This window comes from Ursus arctos, unplaced genomic scaffold (genome assembly GCF_023065955.2).
Source record: "Ursus arctos isolate Adak ecotype North America unplaced genomic scaffold, UrsArc2.0 scaffold_5, whole genome shotgun sequence".
NCBI classification, from domain to species: Eukaryota; Metazoa; Chordata; class Mammalia; order Carnivora; family Ursidae; genus Ursus; species Ursus arctos.
In genome coordinates this window covers 31,645,412-31,668,003 of record NW_026623067.1, presented here as the reverse complement: position 1 = coordinate 31,668,003, position 22,592 = coordinate 31,645,412, and the positions used below count along the sequence as shown (strand labels likewise).

At 53.7% G+C, this 22,592-nt stretch overlaps 1 protein-coding gene across 2 annotated transcripts in view; it reads left to right on the top strand.

The window, feature by feature from the left end:
• Positions 1 to 22,592, top strand: part of FSTL4 (follistatin like 4) — a 382,985-nt gene that overhangs the window by 320,821 nt on the left and 39,572 nt on the right. For both annotated transcript variants that reach the window (XM_057307047.1, XM_026507974.4), the window contains exon 7: positions 6,802 to 6,968. In XM_057307047.1, the coding sequence (XP_057163030.1) occupies positions 6,802 to 6,968 (167 nt within the window). The remainder of the gene's footprint in view (positions 1 to 6,801; positions 6,969 to 22,592) is intronic.

Genomic DNA, 22,592 nt, shown 5'->3' with positions numbered 1-22,592 from the left:
AATACAACGACAGGAAAATTGAATCAGAGTATGGCTACAGAAACAGGAAATTTTGGACACATGCAAGGCTGGCTGGTCCGGAGACACTTCTGCAGGCCAGACCTGCACCAGCGCTCCAAACGTTCATGTCAGGATGAAGGCTCCTAAGACGGTCTCTTCCTAGCTCCACAGCCGCCAGGTGTCAGCAGATGTGTGCGAAGAGCTCCAAGTGGCAGGCTCTGGCAGAGGGGGACACAGGAGGCAGGGAGCGCCACCCCCAAGCACCTTCTTGCAGGACATGCCAAAGCAGCCCCACCCTGTGAGGGCTGGGTGAAGATATCGGGTCCAGGAGATGTTGAGAAGTTGCCTGTCCCCTACATGGTCAGGAGATATGGGGCACACCCTTCACCTTTGTTTCTGTCCCACTCACCAACTTCATAGTGTGACCCTGGTCTCAGGAATGAGACCAGATCAGTAGAGTTTGTCAAACAGGTGCCACACCTCCGGGGGGGGGGGCTCCCAGGCCCCACCAGAAGCGCCTGACTTTATGAGAACAATGTGAGAACAGGCTGCAGCTACAGAGATGTGTCTAAGCGCCCGGCCTGGGGTCTCTCCAGATTGTCCTAATTCCCAAGCAGGCTCCTGAGCCTGGGAGGCTTGGAGGCTCAGTCCAACACACTGATGTGTGGGCAGGTTGATTGAGCTTTTGACAGAGTCTTTCCACCAAGAGCATCATTTGAAAAATGGCAAATGTCCAGATAGGCATGTGTTCCATTAGTGCATTTCTAACATAAGGAAACGAACGTGAACTTGACAATAATTCGAGAAATTTAATTTCTGCTGCTGTGAAGCACCAGAATCCTGCATGAGAGGCTGCTGATGGTTTTATGAGTGTCTCATCGAGTTCAAGTCAGTGTGAGAAATAGCGCCTGCGATTAAGGAAAAGCTGTAATAGGAACTAAAACCCAATTCTCCAGAGACCAAAATGTTATGGCCACCTGCTTTTTGGGAAGGGTGTTAGCCTGCGACTGGTGGGCACATTAATCCCCTGCAGCCTCTCTGCAGGCTCCCAGGAACAGGGAGAGCATGGGTGCCAGGAGGAGCTGAGATCTGGTGTTTGCAACACCGGTCTGGAAAACCAGTGTGTTTTACTGCTGTGGTTGGAAGGGTCTAGAGAGAGAGGCAGGTGTCTCTCAGGAGACTGCTGTCTGCCAGACTTGGCCTCAAGCCACCTGTTGTGTGCCCGGCACCGTGCTAGGCACCAGAACCCCACATGGCCCTAGGTTGCCCTGCCAGACATGCAGTCTCGGTAGTGCATTGGGGTCTGTCTCGTGCTAGCCCACCCTTGCTAATGTCCACAAGAGTTTCAGTGTGACCCGTGCCTCTCCGTCCCAGGGGGAAACAAGGGGAAGCCCATGGATATCAGAAGGCCTGGCACACAGGGAGACAGATATTCCAAGCTGTGAGGACCCCACAACTCCCTTGCCCGCCTCTGATCCCATACCGGGAGGCCCTCCAGTGCCAATTCTTACAGCTGGGGCCTCATCTCTGTGGGCACCGCTGCCCGGCTGTGCCAGACAAGCTCCTGCTGGGCCCCTGCAGCCCGCAGCCCAGCCCTCCCTGCCTGTCCCACATTCTCTGGCATAGGGCAGACCTTGTCGTGTGGCCCCCCACAAACCTCGACAGCCTTCCCAAAGAGCAGCCCACGGGACCACAGACGGTGAGACACTGGGAGCAGCAGAGCCACAGCCAGCAGCCAGAAGGACCCATCGGTGGTCCCGGGGCAACTCCCGCCCTGGAGAGCTGCACGTGCCTCCTTCACTCCCCCTCACGGCACCTTCGGCCCCGCAGAACGGAGCACAGGTGTGAGGAGGCCTGAGTCTCCGGCTCTGCACGTGTGCCCACGCGGAGGTGGAAAGTGTGTGGTCACGGGACATGTGCCAGGGCCGTCCGCACACGCTGCAGGCCGCCTGGCCCTCCCCTCGTGCCCTGCACAGTGTGAGCGTGAGAGGACCACGGAGGCCCCATCCCCTGAGCTCCGGAGAGAAGGGCGGGTCGGGGGCAGCCTCACCAACCTCAACCAGCTTTCGGTTCTACTGGCCCCTCACTGTCTTCCCGATATGGCTCCGCTTACCTTCCCTTCATCACTGTGCACCATGGTGAGCCTGCCGGGTGGGACTGGGAAGGGGCAGAGGGAAGAGAAGACCATGTCTGCGTCTCTGTAGCAGTCATAGGGTGTCAGTGCGCCCAACACACCCTTTCTGTCGGGACATTTATCTCCACCTCCAGCCACCTGGCACCTGGCACCTGGCCCTGGGGTAGCGTGGGTCAGTCCTGTGACTGCATGGCCCTCCCTCCCCCGGGCCCAGAGCTGGCTTCACAGCAGAACACAGTAGGCACGTCTGACAGTCAGAGTTCTTTCATATGCTTGTTTCCTGGACTCTCAGGAAAGATTCGGTCCCTTTCTCTCCAGTCCTATGCACAGGGACAGTGTGGGTGTGGGGCCACGCCCAGGCATCTTGCAGTCAAGTAGAGCGTGCCTTGTGGAGGGCCCCAGACATCTACGGCCTCCTCCACCCCCGTTGGATTTCCCGCTTATGAGAACTAAGACCACCCTCCTTTTCTTTTTCTTAAGATGGTCCAGCATTTCTGAGAGAGTCTGTTGCTTAAGCCTGAAAAGCTCCTGACAAATTCAGCAGGACGGCATCTTTCAATCTTCAACAAATATCTGTCTAAGTGCCCCCTTGTGTTAAACTTCGAGATCCCAGAAACCCCCTCTGAGGTCATCTCTAGGGCCTGAGAGAGTGAGGGTCTCAGGATAGACGAATAGGATGGGGGTTGGAGGGCACCATGGTAAGTAACGTGGGAGGAGAACGGGGGGCTGGGCAGTCAGGCAAAACAGGACTGTTTTGAGTTCTGTGGGTGATGGGAGGTGTGGGTGGCTTTTGAGCAGGGCTGTAACATACCTTGTGCTCATGGGAACAGGTTGGGCAGTCTGGAGAGGTGAGCACCCAGGAGGCGGTTGGCGTCTGGGGTGGAGAGCAAGGATTCTGGGGGTATCCTGAGGGAAGCCCCTGTGGGCTTGGCAGCTATTGGTGCTGCCACTTGAGACGTCCCTGGTGCCACTGTGGGCAATCAGGCAAAGAGCAGAGGCAGATGTCGCCAGGGGCCAAGGGAAGGGGCAGCCACCCAGCGCCTGGCTGCACTAAAGGGGGTCTCAGAACCATGTCCTCAGAGTCCCAGAGCCCAAAGCAAGATGGGTCCCCAGAGCCCTCCTCACCTGATCCCTCATTTTACTGATGTCTGAACCAAGGCCAAGTGGCAGGAAGGGACCTGCCAAAGGCCACTTGGCATGTCACCAGCAGAGCCAGGCCTGGAGGTCAGATGTCCAGAGCCCTGGTCCAGAATCTGCCCCACTCACTCCAGCCCCAGCCCATGATGCTGTCTCATTTTTCACTCGGGGAAATGACCGTGGGAGGTCACTTAGCAGAGAAGGGGGCCTGCCTGGGGAAGGTGTGTTGAACAGTAAATAATTGGGACTATGGGCAGAAGGAGAGCTTTGGTTGCCATAAATCTCTTCAGAATTTTTTAAACCAGTCAGGGAATATTGACATGCATTAAATCCAATAAAACATTCGTTTAATTAAACTTTAAGTGATCCAAATATTTGCTGTTTGGTTCATATTCGTGTAGCTGACAGGAGCAGAATTATGATGGTTCTGTCAGTATTCACGCATTCTAATTTTGCATGAGCCTTTCCTACGCAAAGTGCACATCTTCAGTCATACGAATGATCGGGAAGCACTGAGGAAGCAGGCTGGAACCGGCTGTCCCAGTAGCCCTCCCACTTGGGTTTTTGCTTCTTTGTTGGCTTGTAGCCCTGTGCTAAACTGTTTGAAATACATGACCTTGGGCCCACATGGAGGACCCTACATTGCACATAGGCCTTACGTTCCAAATGAGACCCCAGCCAACCAGAATACCTCACCTCCCCATCCTCCGCCCACCCCACACCCCCGCACTCTCCCCTTCATCTACGCAGACACCCCCCCCCAATCTTTTCAGTCAGTGGTTGTCAGGCCTCAGAGTACCCTGAGATGCTTGCTAAAACCAGGATGCCGACCCTGCCACCACAGTCTTATCAGCCTGGGGTGGAGGGGCAGGAATCTGCATTTCTATCAGTTGCCCCTGAGATGGAGATGTGATGCCAGTGGTGGGGGACCACATCTTGAGAACAGGCACTCTGTAGCCCAGGGATGTCCCGCCTTCTCCAGGGGCTGCTGCCTGAGGGTTCAGTGGCTCTTTGCCTTGTTGTTGGACTAGAGTTCCAACATGCAGAGAAAATGTCGTTTTCTTTTGTGACCCGCCTGATTTCGCAAGCCCCACCCTCCAGCGCTGGGAGGACAATGCCCCTGAATGTTCGGGCCATTGTAAAGCTTTGTCTGAGCAGGTCTGAGCAGGTCGTTCTTACAAGTCTGCATTAAGTAATGCTCTGAGAAAAATGCTTCCTGCCTCCAGTCCCCCCCCCCCCCCCCCCCGCCAGCCCCGCATGCCGGACATCCCCAGCTGCTCCCCACACTGGCTTCTGAGTGTGGACGGAAGCACACAGCCGCCTTCTGCCACCTTCGGGCCCCCTGCAGAATGCCTGTTGCCCTGTCTCAGGCTCTGCTCTTGGTCTGGGCTGTCTCAGTAACTGATGTCCCCCCACAGCTTGGCCTCCAGCAGCGCCCACTGACACTACTCACCGCGGGGCATTCCCTTGGGGCCTCAGTGTGGCCGTCCACTGCAGTCCTCAGGCCCAGAGGTACACAGCACCTCCCGGCCCTGCCAGTGTGTGGCCAGGAACCTCCGGACCTCTCCATGCCACTCGGGAACCCAGGGGCCTCTGGCTCTGCGCCATGCCTCATGGGCTCCCCCCAGGCAGGAGGGTAGGGGAGGGCTTAGCCCCCTTCTAGAGCCTCCCTTGGTTCCCCTCACCTACATGCCAACAAGCACACCCTTCTCACCGGTTCCCTCAGTCCCACAACGCCCTGGGAAGAGGAGGGGGTCTGCGTCCTATTTCCACAGAGCCTCGTGGCTGGTCCGATGAGGAAGGGGTACCCCCTCTACACTCAAGGACAACTCTGGGCTCTGAGTCCCCAGGGCCAGCAGAGCACAGAAGGAGCCAGACCCGTGTAGCACATCCTTCTTCCTCCCTCTCTCTGTCCCCTCTGATCTCCAAAGCCTGGGGCTCGCTATGGAGGATGGGTGCCTGCTCTCTCCTGCCCTGACCAATAAGCCTCATGACTCAGAGGTGGGAGGGCAGCAAGCAGGACGTGATTTAAGAGGGAACCTGAAATGCATCACTTTAATGTTTGTAAAATATTACGCCAGGTGCGTCTGCATCAATCACTTGGTGCTTATCTTTAACCCTGCGGCTCCTTCACGAGGAGTCACATTTTTCCTCTGCATGAGTGTCCCCTCTCCACCAGCCTGTTGGCTCCTTTCCTTCCTGATTTCCATTTTCTCCATTTTTCATCCATCCATCCAACGAGCTCTGACTAAGCACCTCGTGTATATCTTGCTCATCTTTGTGAGCCCAGGGCCGGGCCGCTGACTGGGGCAGGGAAAGGGCTTTGCGCTCGGGGTCTGACCCGCCTGCATTTGCTGTCACTTCCCCTACTTTGCAGCGCACCACACCCACCGGGGTTCGCATTCCCGCCCCTCCCCCACCCACTGCCTTCTCCTCCCCACGCACGCTGGCAAGAGGGTGTGAGCACAGGCATGCCGCCTGGTCACATCTTCAACGGGTCCCATGAGTCACAGAGGTCAGTTCCCAACTCTGTGCCTTGCTGCACCCCTGGCTGGGCCCCCAAAGTCCCAAAAGAGTAGTAAGAATGAGGAGGGCTCCCGGCATTTTTGCTGGCCTCCCAGATAAGCACAGACCCTCAGAGCCAGCCAGCCTGCCTCCCTCAGCTCCTGCCACCTGCCACCTCCTGCCGCTGCCCCAAGGGCTCTGAGTTGTAGAGCTGGGGGAGGAGTAGGGAGGAGGCAGTCCTGTCAGTGGGCTGGTGACTCTCCCTCCGAGCCTGATCCCATGTCGGTATAGGAACAGCCTGAGTCCAATTAATTTTCTCATAAATCCTGAGAATTTCTGAAAGCCTGTGATTGCAAGCAAATATTTTAGACCCTTCCCATTTGCCTAAAGAATGATCAGTCTTAATGCCTGTTAGCAAGTATAAAATGGCAAGGATTAATAATTTGTACAGCCTGAAGCACACTTCAAAAAATGAAAGGCTACTGTGCATGGTTGCTGAACAGAAATCCAAATCCAAGTTCAAAGAATCCTCAGACAGAAACAAACCTTCAAAGGTCAGCCAGTTCATTCCCCAGACTTCAGACAGTGCAACCTTTAAATTGCCCCCAGATGGATGAGAAACCTGTCAGCTCAGCCGGCAGACCTTGACTGCACTAAGCAAGGCCCAGACTTCATGAGGCCCAGGAGCACAGAGCAGGGCGTCCGCTGCACATCTGGACCCAGTCCCTGTGTGACAGCCCACAGTCTTGGCTCAACTCATAAATCCATAGCCCAGATGGTTTCCCTACACTTGCTATGGCTCCTAACTTCTCTGACTCACAGAGCCCTTTGAACACTTCCAGTAAGTCATGGCCCGTCCCCCAGGAAGGACGTCCATCGTACGTTTAGACAGCACGCCGTAGCGGTTTCCAGGGAGCCTGCAAGCCTCCGGGCCCCTGCCCTGCAGGAAACCGCTGCGGCCATTTACCTGTGAGTGGGTACTCCCCATGCTGTGCACCTGATGACTTTCTCCTTTTCCCCTGCAGAGGTGGTTCAGCTCAGCCTCGCCCCTGAGGAGAGGGTCAGTGTGGCCACGGTGACCGTGGGGCTGAGCACCGTGCTGACCTGTGCTATCCGTGGAGAGCTGCGGCCACCCATCGTCTGGAAGCGCAATGGGCTTGCCCTCAACTTCATGGCCTTGGAAGACATCAATGTAAGTGGCTCGGCTCTGACCCTGAACGCAGACCTGCCCCAGGGAAGTCACCAGCAAATCGCCCATGGCAGTGGCAGGGCAAGAGGGTTTCATTTTAACATCCCATGTTTGATGCCTTTCAAGGCTGTTGTCTGAGATCTGGAAGTACCAGAAAACCCAAGTCCCACCATGTGCAGAGAATAGACTGGATGTCAGCTGCAGGTCTGCCAGCCAGACCCACAATAGGGAAAGGGCGCGCTGACCAGGCAGGCAGGGCAGGCAGGGCGGGAGGCCTCCGTGCAGGCTGCGGCAGCAAAGGCCGAATAGCGGGCATGGGAATGGGAGGTCAGGGGCTCAGACTGCTTGATGGAGCCCAGCATGAAGGAGGACCACAAGCCCAGAGCAAACTGGCTAGACAGGGGCAGTGGAGCAGGGAGGGCGTCTGGCTAGAAGAGCCGGGGGAGACTGCGGATCCCACAGCTGGGGAGGATGCAGACAGAGGGGCGAGAGGGAACAGGGGTTCCGTGTGGAGGGCAGAGGTGAACCTCCAGTCTGGGTTGGTGGGAGGCCAGCCACCAGGTAAGAAGGGAAAGGGATCAGGCCAGGGTGGCCTTCCCTGGGGACCTTGTTGGCTGGACGTGGGAACGTGGATTCGATGAGGTGAGTGGAAGAGAGAGCAGCTGAGGACATGCAGCCTAACGTGACCAGCAGAGCTACTTCTGTAGTGGGAGGGCCCGTGCAGCCTGGGCTGGGCTCCCAGGGTCACCCCAAACCAGCCTCAAGACTTTGAGCAACAGCTTAAGCCACCAATGCTAGCTATCAGATAGGGAATATTAGCAGTCCCTCCCTTCCATTGGGCTTGAAGAATAAAGGGAATCATTCAAGTATAGGTATTGGCCCAGGTTTGGCCCAAGGAGTGAGGTGGCCTCCCAGTTCACTGAGAAGACAGAGTGGCATCCCTGATGCAGGGCACTGCCAGGACAGCGGACAGGTCGTAGCCACAGTGACGGGCATCTCAGTTTCAGGCAGAAGAGGGGGCAGTCCTGGTGTCCTTGGCTTAGGACTGGCAAGCTGGCCCTGAATGGGCTGCTTGGCCCTGAGAAGAAAGACCTGTGGGGTGTGTGGTCAGTTCCCACGAACATCTGTAGGGTGGTGAGGGAGGGATGAGGGCAGCAGGAGCCAGTCTGGGCTGTGTGACCCCATGAGTTCAACAAACACACAGGGCCAGGGTGCTCCCCCGAAAGAAACCAGTTCAGACTGCTGAGATGGAGCACCATGACAGCCATCACAGCAGATCCGAAATGGAGTGAGCCATCACAGGAAGCAGTGAGCTCCCCATTCCTAGAGTCATGCAAGCTCAGGCAGGGCCATGGTCAGCAATGCTACTAGCCACACGAGGGCATCTAAAGTCCATGACCTTGAAGATTCCTTCCAACTGCGAGACTGCTTTGTGGGGAGAGAGCCCCGCATAAAATTCTGTAGAAACCATCAAGTCGGGACTCTGCTACTCACGAGGCCCTTTGCAGCACCCTGGAGATCATGGGGGAAGCAGATGGGAAGAGGCGGGCCAATGTGGGGGTGCTATCTTGGCCACACCCAGGCAAGGAGTCCCCTTCTCCCACCCCTGTCACGTGGGACAGGATTATTTCTTTGTGGTTTCCCCACGGTAGCCTGAATTCTACCCGTCTCCGAATGTCAGTGCCAGCACAACCCTGGTGGGTGCTTGATGGACAGATGCTAAATGGGCAGAGTCCTTTGTCTTCTGGGCCTGAGATGCCCAGCGCTTGTCTGGCATCTTAGCAAGGAGAGGTAGTGTCCTGTTTGCAAAGATGGGGGGGGGGGGTTGTTGGGACGCACAGATTTGTGTGTGCAAAAGCTCCTGGGGTGGGGCATCGGCTTTAAACTGTGTTTGACCGGTGGTGATTCATTCAAAGCTAGGACAGGTCCGCCCGTGTCTGTCTGAACATCCACGTGCATTACTTGATGCCCTATTTAAAGACACCAGCAATGAAGGCGGAGGCAGAACTCCTCTTAATGCACTTGCCATCGGTTAATTAAATTACTTTGAGTGTTTTTCCCCTCCCTCAAACATGCCTCCAGCATCAACTCAATTGCATTTCTACTTTTCACAGTGAGGTTAGCAATTTGGGTTAATTGTGGGTGCAACTGGAGATTAATGGCCTCTTATTACCTCCCTGGAAACACTTGCTGCTCGTGGTCAAGTCAGCAGCCTGCAAACAAGCAGGGCCCTGTGCTGCCCAGAAACCCCCACGTGAGGGCGCAGGGCAACACCAACCCCCAGGGATGCTAACCTGATACACGCAGGTACCCGCCACACACACACACACACACACACACACACACACACACACACACGGGCACGTGACTTCTCGAAGCCTCAGGATCCTCCTCTGTGACATAGGGATAAATAATAGCTCCTGCCTCATTCAGTGAGGATTGAACGAGAAGACACACGGGACAGTCTAAGCATACAGTGTCCCAGCCTAACTAGTAACGCTCTCCTTACCATTACTACTATTACTCATATGACTATCACCATTATTATTACTGCTGCTGCCGCCAAACAGCATTCTGGGCACCTTGCAGCCCGAGTCCCCCACAAGCAGTCAGCCGCAGCCCCAAGAGGCTCCCCAGGCAGGGAGCTACAACCCTGGGGTATCCACATCATCCTGGGACACACTGACCAGCCGTCTCCAGCAAATGTGGAGCAGCCCTGGGGAAGCTAATGAACTTCTGTGAGCCTATGGGAGAATGGGGATGCTAATATCCTCCTTACGTGGGCATTTTCAGACTGGACGTGTAAAGCGCCCAGTCCCGTGCCCGGGACACAGCAGGTGTTCGCGAGTGGCAGCCCCACTCTGGGGACAGTGACCACAGCAGCCCTAGGAGGAAATCAGGCAAGAGACGAGGAGGGCATGGTGGGGAGTGGGGGGGTGGCCCTGATGGAGTGAAGATGGGGGATTGATGAGTTCTAGAGCCCCTCAGCGTGCAGCATGCCCACCCCCACCCCACCCCCACCGCAGCCCCAGACGGAACGCCATTGCGCGCCGTCATTAGCGCCGGGCACGGAACACCACGCCTACAAAACCCCAAGGCAGGCAGATGAGAGAGCGCCGAGAGGTGTGGGCCTCCTTTCTTTGTCATTTGTACGAGACATCTTGATTGGCAACAAAATATTAATCACTTTTTCACTACTCTCTTAATGAGAAGCTTTCATGGGCAACAAAATATTAATTTGTCTTGTCTTATCTGTTAAGAATTCTGTTAATGAATTCAGTCACAGAGCTATTACAGAATGCCATCCTAATGACACATGTAATTAAACTTTTCTGACTTGCAAACATCAAGGATGCCTCAAGCATCAGAATAATATTTGATCAGAAAGTAAATGTACCCCTCTAGCCCGGAGCCAAGTGAGAAGGAGCCTCGCGGATTCCCCACTGAGCGGTGTGGCTGTCAGGAGCGCTGAGTCACCCGATGTGCGTGTGGCTGTCCAGATGGCGTACACGGGGAATCGTCCTCTGGATTCACTAAGTGCCAGGGACTCGCAGGCCCTGAACCGGAGCGTAGAGCAAAGACACGCTCCCTAGCCCCGAGGGGCACCACGTGTCCACAAACACAGAATTACAACACAGTACGGCAGGGCACGTTCTCTCTTAGAGGAGGGAGCCAGTTCTCAGGGCCAGAGGAAGAAGAAGTTCTGGCTTCAGGGGACAGGGATAAGCTAGAGAGAGGTCTAGAGTGGAAGGGTGGGGCCAGAACCTGACAGGTTTTTGAACATTAACCTAAAGGATCTTGGCCACTCCCCGTGGGCAGTGGGAACCATAGATTTTTAACTGGGGAGTGACATGGTCAGAAGTTTGTCCTGCAAGAGTCCGGAGCCCCTTCTAGCCTAAGGCTACATCTGCAACCAAGGAGAACCCCAAATACATCAGACCCAGAAACCTGCTGAGGTAGGGTGGAGGTCTTCCTCCTCGTTCAAACGGGAGCAGCACCCAGGCTGTGCCTGACTAAGCGCAGTTCCCTCAGCTCCTTAAGGCTGCCAGGAGGTTTAGCATGGACGTGGTATGCCCCCGGAGGGTGCCTGAGCCACCCCTTTGCAGGAGGCCCGAGCCTCACTGCAGCCCAGGGCCTGGGGGACGGGGCCTCAGCTGTTGCTGGGAAACAACCCCCCCACTCTGAGGAGAGGACATCTCTGGGAGCACGAGCACAGAGCCCCCAGAGATGGGCGGTGCCGCACCGCTAGGCAGGGGGGCCCTGGACTGGGCCTCCTCCTCCTGTTTGTTTGATGAGCAATCACTAGTTTCCATCCAAGCGCACGTTCCCCAGAGCTATCGAGAAAAGACCTGTAATGTACTTCCTGGCCAACCGCTGGTGTCTTTGCTAGAGCCGTGGTGGGTCCTAGTGCCTTGAGACGTGGCCCCACGGCCTCCCACCTCACCCTCAAGGACCCACGGCCCACTGCCCAGGGTGTGTGGACAGCGAAGGAGACGTGGGGGTGGGCTCAGGCCTAGGAGATCCCCCTGCCCTGGCCTCGGGCCAGAGCTTCAGCTCCAAGCTGCTGGCCAGGGGCGTGCCCGTGCTGGTGTGACCAGGGGCCAGCCCTCGCCCCCAGGCCCTCCCAGTGTGAGCCTCTGGTCCACTCCCTCGGACAACTCATGGTCAAACAGGGGAAGGGCACCCCGTCACTGCCAGAGGCCACACCCAGAGCCTGTCAGGGCCGCTTGTCGTCAGGAAGAACTGTGCCTCCGGAGGCAGTAAGATGCTTGCCACTGCAGGTACCCAAAGCAGACGGGACCACCGAGGTTGACCTTCAAGGACTCTTCAGGCCATGAGGTCATACATTCCTGTGATAGGACAGGGACCTCTGGGACACGCAACTCCCACAGAGAAGGGAGGAACACCCCTGACCCCACAGGGCCCCTGGCGTTTTCACCTGGGCCACAGAGCCTCAGCCTTCCCCAGCGAGCCGCCCCTGCAGGCCCTGTCTCCTGAAGGCTCAAAGCCAGGCTTTGGGGGCCCATCTCAGAGGCAGATCCACACACCCTCCCCGTACCCTGCCCTCCATACTAAGTATTCTGGGGTTCGAGAGGGAAGGCTGACTCACTTTCTGCAGAAACAGAATGTGCAAACGCATTCCAGGCGTCAGCCTTCGGCCCAGACCATGCAGTAACCACCCCGGGTGGAGTAAAGTGACGTCCCCAAAGCTAGTCCGAGCGTCCTTCCTCAACAGTATCACCTGCCCTCCCCTCAAAACTGTCTGCCTCCCTGTCCCTATTACCCTCAGGGTAATAGGGGCCTGCCCATGAGGGGAGCAGAAGCAGGGAGAGGACATCCCCAGAGTCACAGAACAGAGCTGAGCTGCTGAATCCTTGCTAGGGTCGACGCGGGAGGTCTAACCCGTGTCTGGGGGCCAGGTGTCATGGCAGTCCCTTCCCAGGCAGCATGCCATCTACCTCTCGTCACAACTCCATGAAGCAAATGGGGTAGAGTAATTCAGAGGGCCTCAGAACTTGCCAGTGCTGCAGTCGGCCTTGCTCTGGGGCCGCGACACCCAGCACCCAGCCTTGCCAAGGCTTCGCCACAGGGCCGGCTGGCCCTGCCTCCCTGCTGTGATGCCCAGGCCCCGGCGGGACGTGCCCAGGCTGGATGTGGCCCCGTGGGGACGGGGTTGCAGGGTTTCGTGACCCTGCTGGCCTCTGCCCCAGCCAGAGCAGGGGGCGGAAGGCTCTGAGCATGGCACATGGAGCTGCTCGGCCAGGAGAGTCTCAGGCAAAGGAAACGTTTTTCTCTTGTATTCATTGTTTTCAAAAGGCGGTCGGGGCTGGGGGGAGGTGCCTGTAACAAACCCAGTATCTCTCAAATGACTTGAAAGAGCCACTCTTTTCTGTTGGGTTTCTTCCTTCGCCAAATCTCCTCTTCAGGGCTTTCAGACGTCGGTAGGCGGAGTACGGTGATAAAAGCAGAAAAACAAAACCCATTAGAAGAAAGTATTGGTGGCAGTGTTTGAAGGATGTGTTAAAAGGTTCACTTTTTTCCCGTGCCTAAACGGTGTAAAACCAGGAACAAATAACTCTAATGAAGCATACGCTGTCAGCCAGCTCTGCTTTGGAAGTGAGTTATTAAAAAGACCAGAAGAAAATGATTTAGGAGCTCATGACTCATTTAATTTTTATTGTCTTCTCCGAACCAGTCATGAATCCACTGTAGAAAGATGAGAGGCGTTTGATTAGCGTGGAGCACTGTTTGCAACATGATAGACAGTGCTTGTACGTTCTGCATTAAAGTAATCTCATTAAATGCTTGGGTACATTTTGTTTTAAAATCTTGGAAAACACTGTACTTGAAGCACTCAAAGACTTTGGCCAATTCTTTCCGGCTTGTGTCAGAAACCCTGGTTGCCGAGGAACGTCCGGCTCTTTTGAGCATTGGGTGAGCTCAAGCCACTAGGAGGATTGGCCAGAGACGGCCGGACCCAGGATCCAGCAGCCTGCAGAACTTGCTGAGGGCTCTGCCCTGCCGGGCGCCTCTACTGGGCCTTTGCTCTCTCAGTGGTCTCTTGGGGTCACCGCTCTTCCTTTGTAGTACTGACTTCAAAGCTTCACTTGTGCTCAGTGACCGCTTCCGGCCCCATGTCAAAGGTACAGGGTCCCTCAGGGAGGTTCTGATCTAGCTTCTAGACCGTGGGCGCAGAGCCCCAGCACCTGCCCTGTCTCGGCTCTCCCCACCCCAGCCCCACTCAAGGGAGCTCACATTCAGCCTGTTGGCAGGTTTTATTCACTGCAGGCAATAGTGCAATAGGCAGCCTCATACACGCCTCTTTGCACACGTGCGTGAGTAGGTCTGTAAGATGACTTCTTAGAAGTGGAATGACTCCATCCGGGGGTGAGCGTGATTTCAGTTTGATGGATATCACCAAATCGCCCTCTAAAAAAGCTGTACGGGTTTATATTCCATCCAACAGTGTCCAGGCACACCTGGGAGATACTGTGGGTTCGCTTCCAACCTCTGCAATAACATGAATATCCAATTAAACAAACATTGCAATCAAGGGAGGCAAATGAAGCTTGTGGTCTCCGGTACATATAAAAGCTATGTTTACGCTATCCTGGAGTCTCTTGAGTATGCGCTAACATAGGTCTAGAAAAAGTACCTACTTGATTAAAAAATACTTTCTTGCTCGAAAAATGCAAACCATCCTCTGAGCTTTTGATGAGCGGCAGACACTGATCACAGATCACCAGGACAAATATAATAATGAAAAAGTTTGAAATATTGCAAGACTTACCAAATGTGACACAGAGACGTGAAATGAGCAAATGCTGTCGAGACAGTGGTGCCAGCTGACTTGTTCAACACAGAGCTGCCACAAACCTTTAGTGGGTAAAAAAAAAAAAAAAAAAGCTAAAATCTGTGTAGGGCAATAAAACGAGGTATGCCTCTGTAAGGATTTAAAACACTGTATCAGAAGAAAACTCCTGATTGCAGACCTTCTTGGTCCCTGAAATGAGCCATGCAAGGAAATTTTTTTTAAGATTTATTTATTTGAGAGAGAGAGAGCACAAGCAGAGGGAGCGGCAGGCAGAGGGAGAGGGAGAAGCAGGGTCCCCGCTGAGCAGGGAGCCCAATGCAGGACTAGATCCCAGGACCCTGGGATCGTGACCTGAACCAAAGGCAGACGCTTCACCGACTGAGCCACCGAGGCGTCCCTAATCAAGTAGTCCCTGGAATGTTTCAAGGACAGCAAGAATGCCAGTCAGCTGTCTGGGCTGTGAGTGTGGTTCAGGTTAGAGGGGCTGATAAGGCCTTCTCAGACTGGGGATTCATGATCGAGCATCCCCCCGGCAGGGTTGCAGGTTGCCCAGGTGAAGGCGGCGGGTTAGAGGCAGTCTGGAACTTCAGGTGATCGCTGCAGTGCCTTGTGTCACCCGAGCCCCTCCCTGCCCCAGCGGGGCATGCCAGGCAGATCAGCTAAGGATCCAAGGCCTAGAGCTCACCAGAGGGCCCATGAGCTGCCACTCAGCCACGTGATACCCTGGGGTCCTGGAGTCAAGAGGTGTCTGTCCTCTGGCCTCCGAGGATGGACGAGCTGAGGGCTCAGAGCCATGACTCTGACATGAGCTTTCTGGTGCAAGTGCCCAGCCACCTGTGGGCACCTGGACATTCAAGTCCACACAGCTGGCTCAGAATCCCCCTGATTAAATTGTGGAGCCAACCACAACGTTAGAGACTTCCCTCACTCTGGCACCAAGCACGAGTTTGGGGAGTACACAAAAGTACCTTCAGGTTGAATAATTTGCCAGAAGGACTCAACTCGCGGAGAGCTCCTAGACTCACGTTGATGGTTTATTACAGGGGCTAAGTGTAGACTAAAATCAGCCAAGGGAATACCTGGGATGTTCAGCAAGGTCTCTCCATTCTGGACATTCAGAACCCCAACAGCCCTCAACAGCGTGCAATCTCTGGAACCTCCACTCAGCTCGCAGACTCCAGGGTATGTGCTCCGGGAGGCCTTGAACCTCGCCGAGCATCCGTACGCTAGCGTCCAGCCGGTGACTCGAGGCTGTCTCTGTGAAATTCCTGGTGCTCTGCAAAGCCTTCAAAGCCCTGTCCTCTCTGCTACCCTAGCTTTCAAATTCCAGGCACCTCAAGGGCCCTGTATTCTGACCTCTTTTTCCGTTGCTATGCTTCTCTGGGTGCTGGTTTTCTATGCTGTGGTCTGGAAAATGCCCTCTAGCAGAGAGCTGGAGTGAGTGTGGACCTCGTCTCATGTCTTCCTTTTCTCAAAGATCAGAGACTGTGCCTAAAAACATTGCGCCCCATATTTAATCTATTTTTAGAGTTAGGCTGGTGTCAGTCTGATAGGTGTTTCTCTGTTTTACCCTGAATTTGAACTCCTTTATTCTCTGTACATTATTGCTCGTGTGGAAACATCCGTCTGTATCTTAGATAGGATGTTTGTTTCCCAGCAAAATTCGTATGTTTACACCTAGTCCCCACTGGAAGGGTATCTGGTCATGGGACTTTGGGGAGGTGATTAGGTCATGGAGGTAGAACCCTCTTGAATGGGATTAGTGCCTTATCAAAAGGGAGAGTCCTGGCCTCTTCAGCCATGTGCAGCTGTAATAAAAAGACAGCTTTCCAAGAACCAGGAAGAGGGCTCTCACCAAACCCCACACCTGCCAACACCTCGGTCTTGGACTTGTAGGCTCCAGAACTATGAGAAATCAGTTTCTGTGGTTTATAAGAAAAAAAAAATCAGCCAAGGTAAGAACCCCAAGGGACAGAATCCAGGGGTTTCCAAATGCAGAGCGTCCGTTGTCCTCTCCTGGCGCAGTCACACACGTCTCCCGCTCCCAGCACTGACGTGTAGGAATGGGCACAACGTATTGCCGGCCGACGAGCTCACCCAAGCCTGGTGTACAGAGCTGCTGCTAGAGCTTGAGTGTGTCCTGCTCACGGGGGTGACGTCCAGCCCCCAGCCCCTGGGGAGACACAAATGGCATTGCATGGCGAAGAGGCCCATCATAAATTGTATATCTGATAGTCTGGTGGCCACAGCCCCAGGCAAACAAAGGCCAGACCTCTCTCTGGATAGCATTACTTCTTCGCTACCCTTCCCTTCAGGGCTCCCCGAGAGCCAGCACACTCAGCTAACACGCCTCCATTCGTTCAGCAAACGCCAGCTGAGCCACGCGTTGGGGACAATATGGTGGCCTGCAGAGGGATGTGGTGTCTCCTCTTTGGTGCTCACCATCATGGGGAAGACTGATCCTATAAACCCAAGTCAGCCAGTGATAGTCCCTGCAGTCCTGGGGAAGCCGGGAGCCCTCCCCACAGTGACTTCCCTCACGTCCGTGGCTCCCTGGCCGGGGCCTGGGAACGAGCAAGAGAACGGCCCGACTTTGGGGGGCTCACGACGCACATGACCGTCCGCAGCCGCCCCACCCCACCGTAGACGGTCACAGCTATGTAGGGATTGCTTCATGCTGCAGGGACTTCTCAGGAGAACGCTGAGCAGGCACATGCCGGGTGGCAAGTATGTCCTGCAAGGGTCTGGAAGGAACCCCGGTGTGGGTCAGGGTGGTCAGCCGTAGAGCCTTGGGGTGGGGGGCGGGGCGCCAAGGGTGCGCACACGCAGGCTCATATGTGCTGTGTGTCTTCCCGTGGACATTTGCACGTGCCCCGCAGGGTGCATCCGGTCCTTGCTCGGTCTGGATATCGGACACGTGAGTGAAGACATCTCTGAGGCCAGCCCTCACCGAGTGGCTGCCTATGGGTCAGTGTTTGGGTCCATCCTGTTAAAATGTTTGTGCAGTCAGTGCTGGGGATAGTGAATTCTAGGGGCCAGCCTCAAACCAGCAGGGGGAAAAGACCCTCTCCTTGACTCTGTCCTCCCCAAAGAGAGCCAGGGCAGAGGGCTCCTGAGAACACGGCTTCTGAGAAGGGCAGAGTCAGAAAAACTGGGAATAAATGTGTCTAAACTGGGTCTAACTTGTAGCATTGACAGTATCATTAACCTAAACTCTGAAATCACCCTGGAGTCCTTGTGTTTAACATTCAGTCACTAAATAGTCCGCGTTGATGGCTCATTTTCAAATGACTTAGACCCGAGTCACATGTATCACTATGACAACATGCCCCATCTCACCTCTGCTTAAATATTGTTTAATACTTAAGTCTCATTTAATTACTTTCTTTATTAAGGGCAGATACTTACAAAATAGCTTCTTAAAACACAAAAACTATGCCTTTTAGTAAAATTGTCTCTTTCCCAAAGACAGATGTGCATCAGTACAAAGAATGGTCTAATCTGGCATCTGTTTATTTCTGGAAAGAACCTTGATTTTGCTAATACATTTCTATACATCAGAAAGCAAAAAAAAAAAAAAGCCGTCCACAAAAAGACAATTACAGAGATGCAATCAAGCATTGATAGCAGTATTCAGACACATCTCAAAGAACATTCAGGAGAGGAAGGATTACAGGTTTAGTTTTATGTAGCTTCTTATAAATCAATTTTTAAAGTAATTTCCTCACAGCCAATGAGGGAAATTTGATTTCAGTAGCCAGTATTCATGTTCCAGAAAACAGTATGCACTTTGTTCTATAATTATATGATGCCTATTGTTTTAGCCCAGAGACGTTATTTTATTTATTCTACAGTCGGCTTCTCCCCAGGGCCCAAGTCACAGGCTGGTAATGAGTTAGGTGCTCAAAGGCGAACCATGATGTATCCAGCATCCCCTCGCACCCTTGAAGAACTGACGCGCACCCCTCAGCCCCTGACTGATCGCCCAGGAGTCGTGCCTCTGCTGCCGGCAGCAATGAGGAAACACAGACGGAGAGGCTAAATGACTTTGTTAGGGGCTCACCAAAAGTCATCGGCCGAGTCTGCGCTGGCCCACGTGGGCTTTTCCGTCTCTGCCGGCTGCTCTGCGTGGAGCCTTCTCTTTGGCCAATGCCATCGTGCCCTGGCCTGAGGAACGCAGGTGAAGAAGGAGGTGGGGTGGGGAAGCGGGGGCACCATGCTTGCGATCAGCGCTCTGCCTTCCTGCCAGCCACCTCGTTTTGACGCCCTATCCCTGGGTACATTCAGGTGGAGGCGAAGGCAGGAGGTGGGCGCCTCTGTTGTCAGACCCAAAGAACCAGAACACAGCCCCTGCAGAAGTCCTAGCTCGGCATCTTGTGCGATCCGTTCACTACATATCAACTGAGGGCCCACTAGGTGCTAGGTGCTGTGTCAGGCACTGGGGACGCGGCAGTGAGCTCCCTCACATCCTAGTCAGGGGAGACAGATATAAGTGGTATGCTAAGTGGTAGTAAGTACCAGAAAATGGAAAGTGACAGATGGGGGTGGGGGTTACAGATAGGGTGGGCAGGTAACATTTGAACAGACTTGAAAGACGGGGTGCAAGCCAGACTGACAGCCTGGAGGAGGGGGCAGGATGCCTGGCATGTAGGCAACAGCCAGGGGCCGCAGCACTGGAATGAAATGAGCAGGGGAGAGTGGCGGGGGTGGGGATGGCAGGTCATCCCTGCAGACTCTCTAGGGCTGTGACTTGGGGTGAGGGGGTGGGGTCTGGCTGCTGCGTAGAGGACAGGGCAGAGGAGTCGAGGTGGAGATCCCCACTGCCCCCCAGATGAGAAGATGGTGCCTTGGCCCACTGGTCACAGTGGAGGGGGTGAGAGAAGGTCAGACTCTGAATACATTGTGAAGGAGAGCTCTGCTTCTCACCCGATGAGGACTGGGCTTCGTTTGATTTTCTGGCTTGGGTTTTTTTCCGAGAATTATACAAGGCAAGTATGCATGAAGCGTCCCAGCACACAGCTAGCTCTCAAAGACTGTGAGCCGGTGTTCTGACCCAGCTGTCACTCTGTGGTGCATCTATGGGAACCCTGGCCTTGGTGCCCTTCTCAGCCTCAGGGGTGTGTGGTCCCCGTGACCACAGGACATCACCAAGGGGGCAGCAACAGCAGGAGATGCCGGCACCCGAGCCTGGCTTCCAGGGCCTCCATCGAGGATGGGCTGTGGGCATGAAGGCTCAGGGAGGCAGAAGAGGGAAAGTGCCAGGGGGCCTCCACAGCAGACATCCCACCACACCAGCAGCTCTGGATTGCCCTTTGGGATGGAGTCTGCCCTGGAACCAACCAGGTGAGGTATCGAGGGGTTCCTGCCCTATTTTCAAGCTGCCACCTCGCCACGGAGCCTCCAAGCAAAATATATTTTCCTCCAGACTTAGGTTTTGACACACAAACGGCTTAGGCCAGAAATATGTCAGCCCAGAATTGACTAACCATTAACATTTCATAAGCAACTCAGGTATGGACCCTTTATGACTCTGCTATGACACAGGACAAATCAGCTATCTAGTGTTTTATTTTTATTATTGAAGCTTCCACAGAGTGATAGGAATGGGGCTTTTTTAAGCAGAGCAATGCTTCAGAGAAAACTCGCTGGGCTCTGGCTGCCCTCTGCAATATTTTATTCCACTGGGAATGCTGGTGTGTCTCTTTTCCTGATCATGAAAGCAGCCTGCATGCATCCACGATCCACCTTCCCCATCCTGGGCCCTCCCCCAAGCTTCTCTCTGGGCCCGCACTCCCTCACCAAGCTAATTAGCCAAAAACATCCTTAAAAGACTCAAGATGGTGGCAGTGAGGCCCTCTGGAGTGGGAGCAAGGCAGAGGGTCAGGGAGCTGCTCTGTGGCTGCCCTTGGACAGCTCTTACGACACAGTGACCAGTAGCCTTCCCTCCCTCCTGCCACCAGAGTGCTTCTGTGGTAAAGGGCACGGGGTATGGCAAGAGGGAGGTCAAGAGGAGTTTTGCATGTCCTGTTAATAATAACAAGAGAAGTGGGGCACCTGGGGGGGCTCAGTCAGGTTAAGCATCTGCCTTCAGCTCAGATCATGATCCCAGGATCCTGGAATCAAGCCCCCCCCTCCCCCCCCCCCAGCGGGAAGCCTGCTTCCCCTCTCCCTCTGCCCCTCCCCCACCCCTCTTGTGCATGCTCTCTCTTGTGCTCTCTCTGCTCTCTCTCTCTGCTATCTCTCAAACAAAATCTTTAAAAATAAATAATAAACAATTATAATAGAGGCAAGGTTTTAGAGCCTTTTTTTATAGAGCCCCAGGCATCTGCCCCTCCCAACTCTCTTTTACGTCCCTCCTCTTACTTTTTGTTTGCCCTCATTTTCCTCAGAGTTCTGTTTCCTTTTTGGGTTATCCGGGTCTCTGCAAGGCACCTAGAATTATTTTGGGACAAAGTGGATCTCAACCAGTGGTTGGCCATCTATCTCTGCAGGCCAAACCTGTCCCACCACCTATTTTTTTTTTTTAATAAAATTTCATTGGGGGCACCTGCGTGGCTCAGTCAGTTAAGCCTCTGCCTCTTGATTTTGGCTCAGGTCGTGATCTCAGAGTCCTGAGATCGAGCCCCGCCTCCCACTCTTGTGCTCAGCACAGGGTCCACCTGGGCTTCTCTCTCCCTCTCCCTCTGCCCTCTTCCCCACCCCACTCAGTTGCTCGCTCTCTTTAATAAATCTTAAAAATAAACAAAAACTTCATTGGAACTTAGTGATGCTCATTAATTTATGTAACGTTATGGTTATCTTGGTGCGACAAGGCAGAGTTCAACAGTTCACAGAACCCCTGTGGCCCGCAAGGCCGAAAATAGTTGCTCTCTGTCCCTTTAAGAAAAACTCTCTTGTTTTTATTTTAATTCCAGTTAGTTAACATAGTGCTGTATTAGTTTCAGGTGTACAACATAGCGATGCCACACTTTCTCACATCACCTGGTGCTCAGCACAACAAATGCACTCTAATCCCCATGGCCCGTTTCACCCCCCCCCCCCAGCCCCGCCACCCTCCCCTCTGGTAGCCATCAGTTTGTGCTGCAGAGGTGAGTTCTTTGCCTCGCTTTTATTTGTTTTCCTTTGCTTTTTCGCTTTGTTTCTTAAGTTCCACGTATGAGTGAAATCATATAGTATTTGTCTTTCTCCCTGTGACTTATTTCACTTAGCATTTACTCTCTAGCTCCATCCATGTTGTTGCAAATGGCAAGATTTCATTCTTTTTTTTTACTGCTGAGTGGGATTCCTTTGTATATGTATCACATTTTTATCCACTATCGATGGACACTTGGGCTGCTTCCGTATCCTGGCTACAGTAAATAGTGCTGCAATAAACAGGGGTGTGTGTATCCCTTTGAATTAGTGGTGGTGTATTCTTCAGGTAAATACCCAGCAGCGTGATTACTGGGTCTCCCTCACCTGTTTCACTCCCCCGCCAACCATCAGTTTGTTCGGTAGAATTAAGAGGCTGTTTCTAGGTTTGCCTGTCTCTCTTCTTTTCCCCTTTGCTAAATTGTTTTGTTTCTTAAATTCCACACATGAGTGATAAAAACAGGGTATTGGTCTTGCTCTAATTTATTTCACTTAGCATTATACTCTCTAGCTCTGTCCACAGTGTTGCAAGCAAATGGCAAATTTCATTCTTGTTGATGACTGAATAATACACCATTGTGTATATATACACCACATCTTCTTTTTCCATTCATCTATCGATGGGCACTTGGGCTGTTTCCATAGTTTGGCTAGTATAGATAATGCTTTTATAAACATAGGGGTGCGTGTATCCCTTTCAATTAGTATTTTTGTATTACTTGGGTAAAAACCTAGTAGTGCAATTGCTGGATCATAGGGTAGCTCTAGCTTTAATTTAAGGAACCTCCATACTGTTCGCACAGAGGCCGCCCCAGTTTGCGTTCCCACCAACAGTGCACGAGGGGTCCCCTTTCTGCACATCCTCGCCAACATCTGTTGTTTCTTGAGTTGTTGATGTTAGCCATTCTGACAGGTGTGAGGTGATAGCTCCTTGTGGCTTTGATTTGCATTGCCCTGATCGGTGCTGATGAGCAACTTTTCAGTGTCTGCGGGCCATCTGTGTATCTTCTTTGGAGAAATGTCTGTTCATGTGTTCTGCCCACTTTTTAATTGGATTATTTGTTTTTGGGGTGTTGGGTTTTATAAGAAAAACTTGCCAGCCCTAAGCAAGGCCACCCTGCAGAGCTGCTGGCAGGTGTTCAAGAGCCCCAGGAAACCAGCCTGAGGATTAGTAGGAGGGG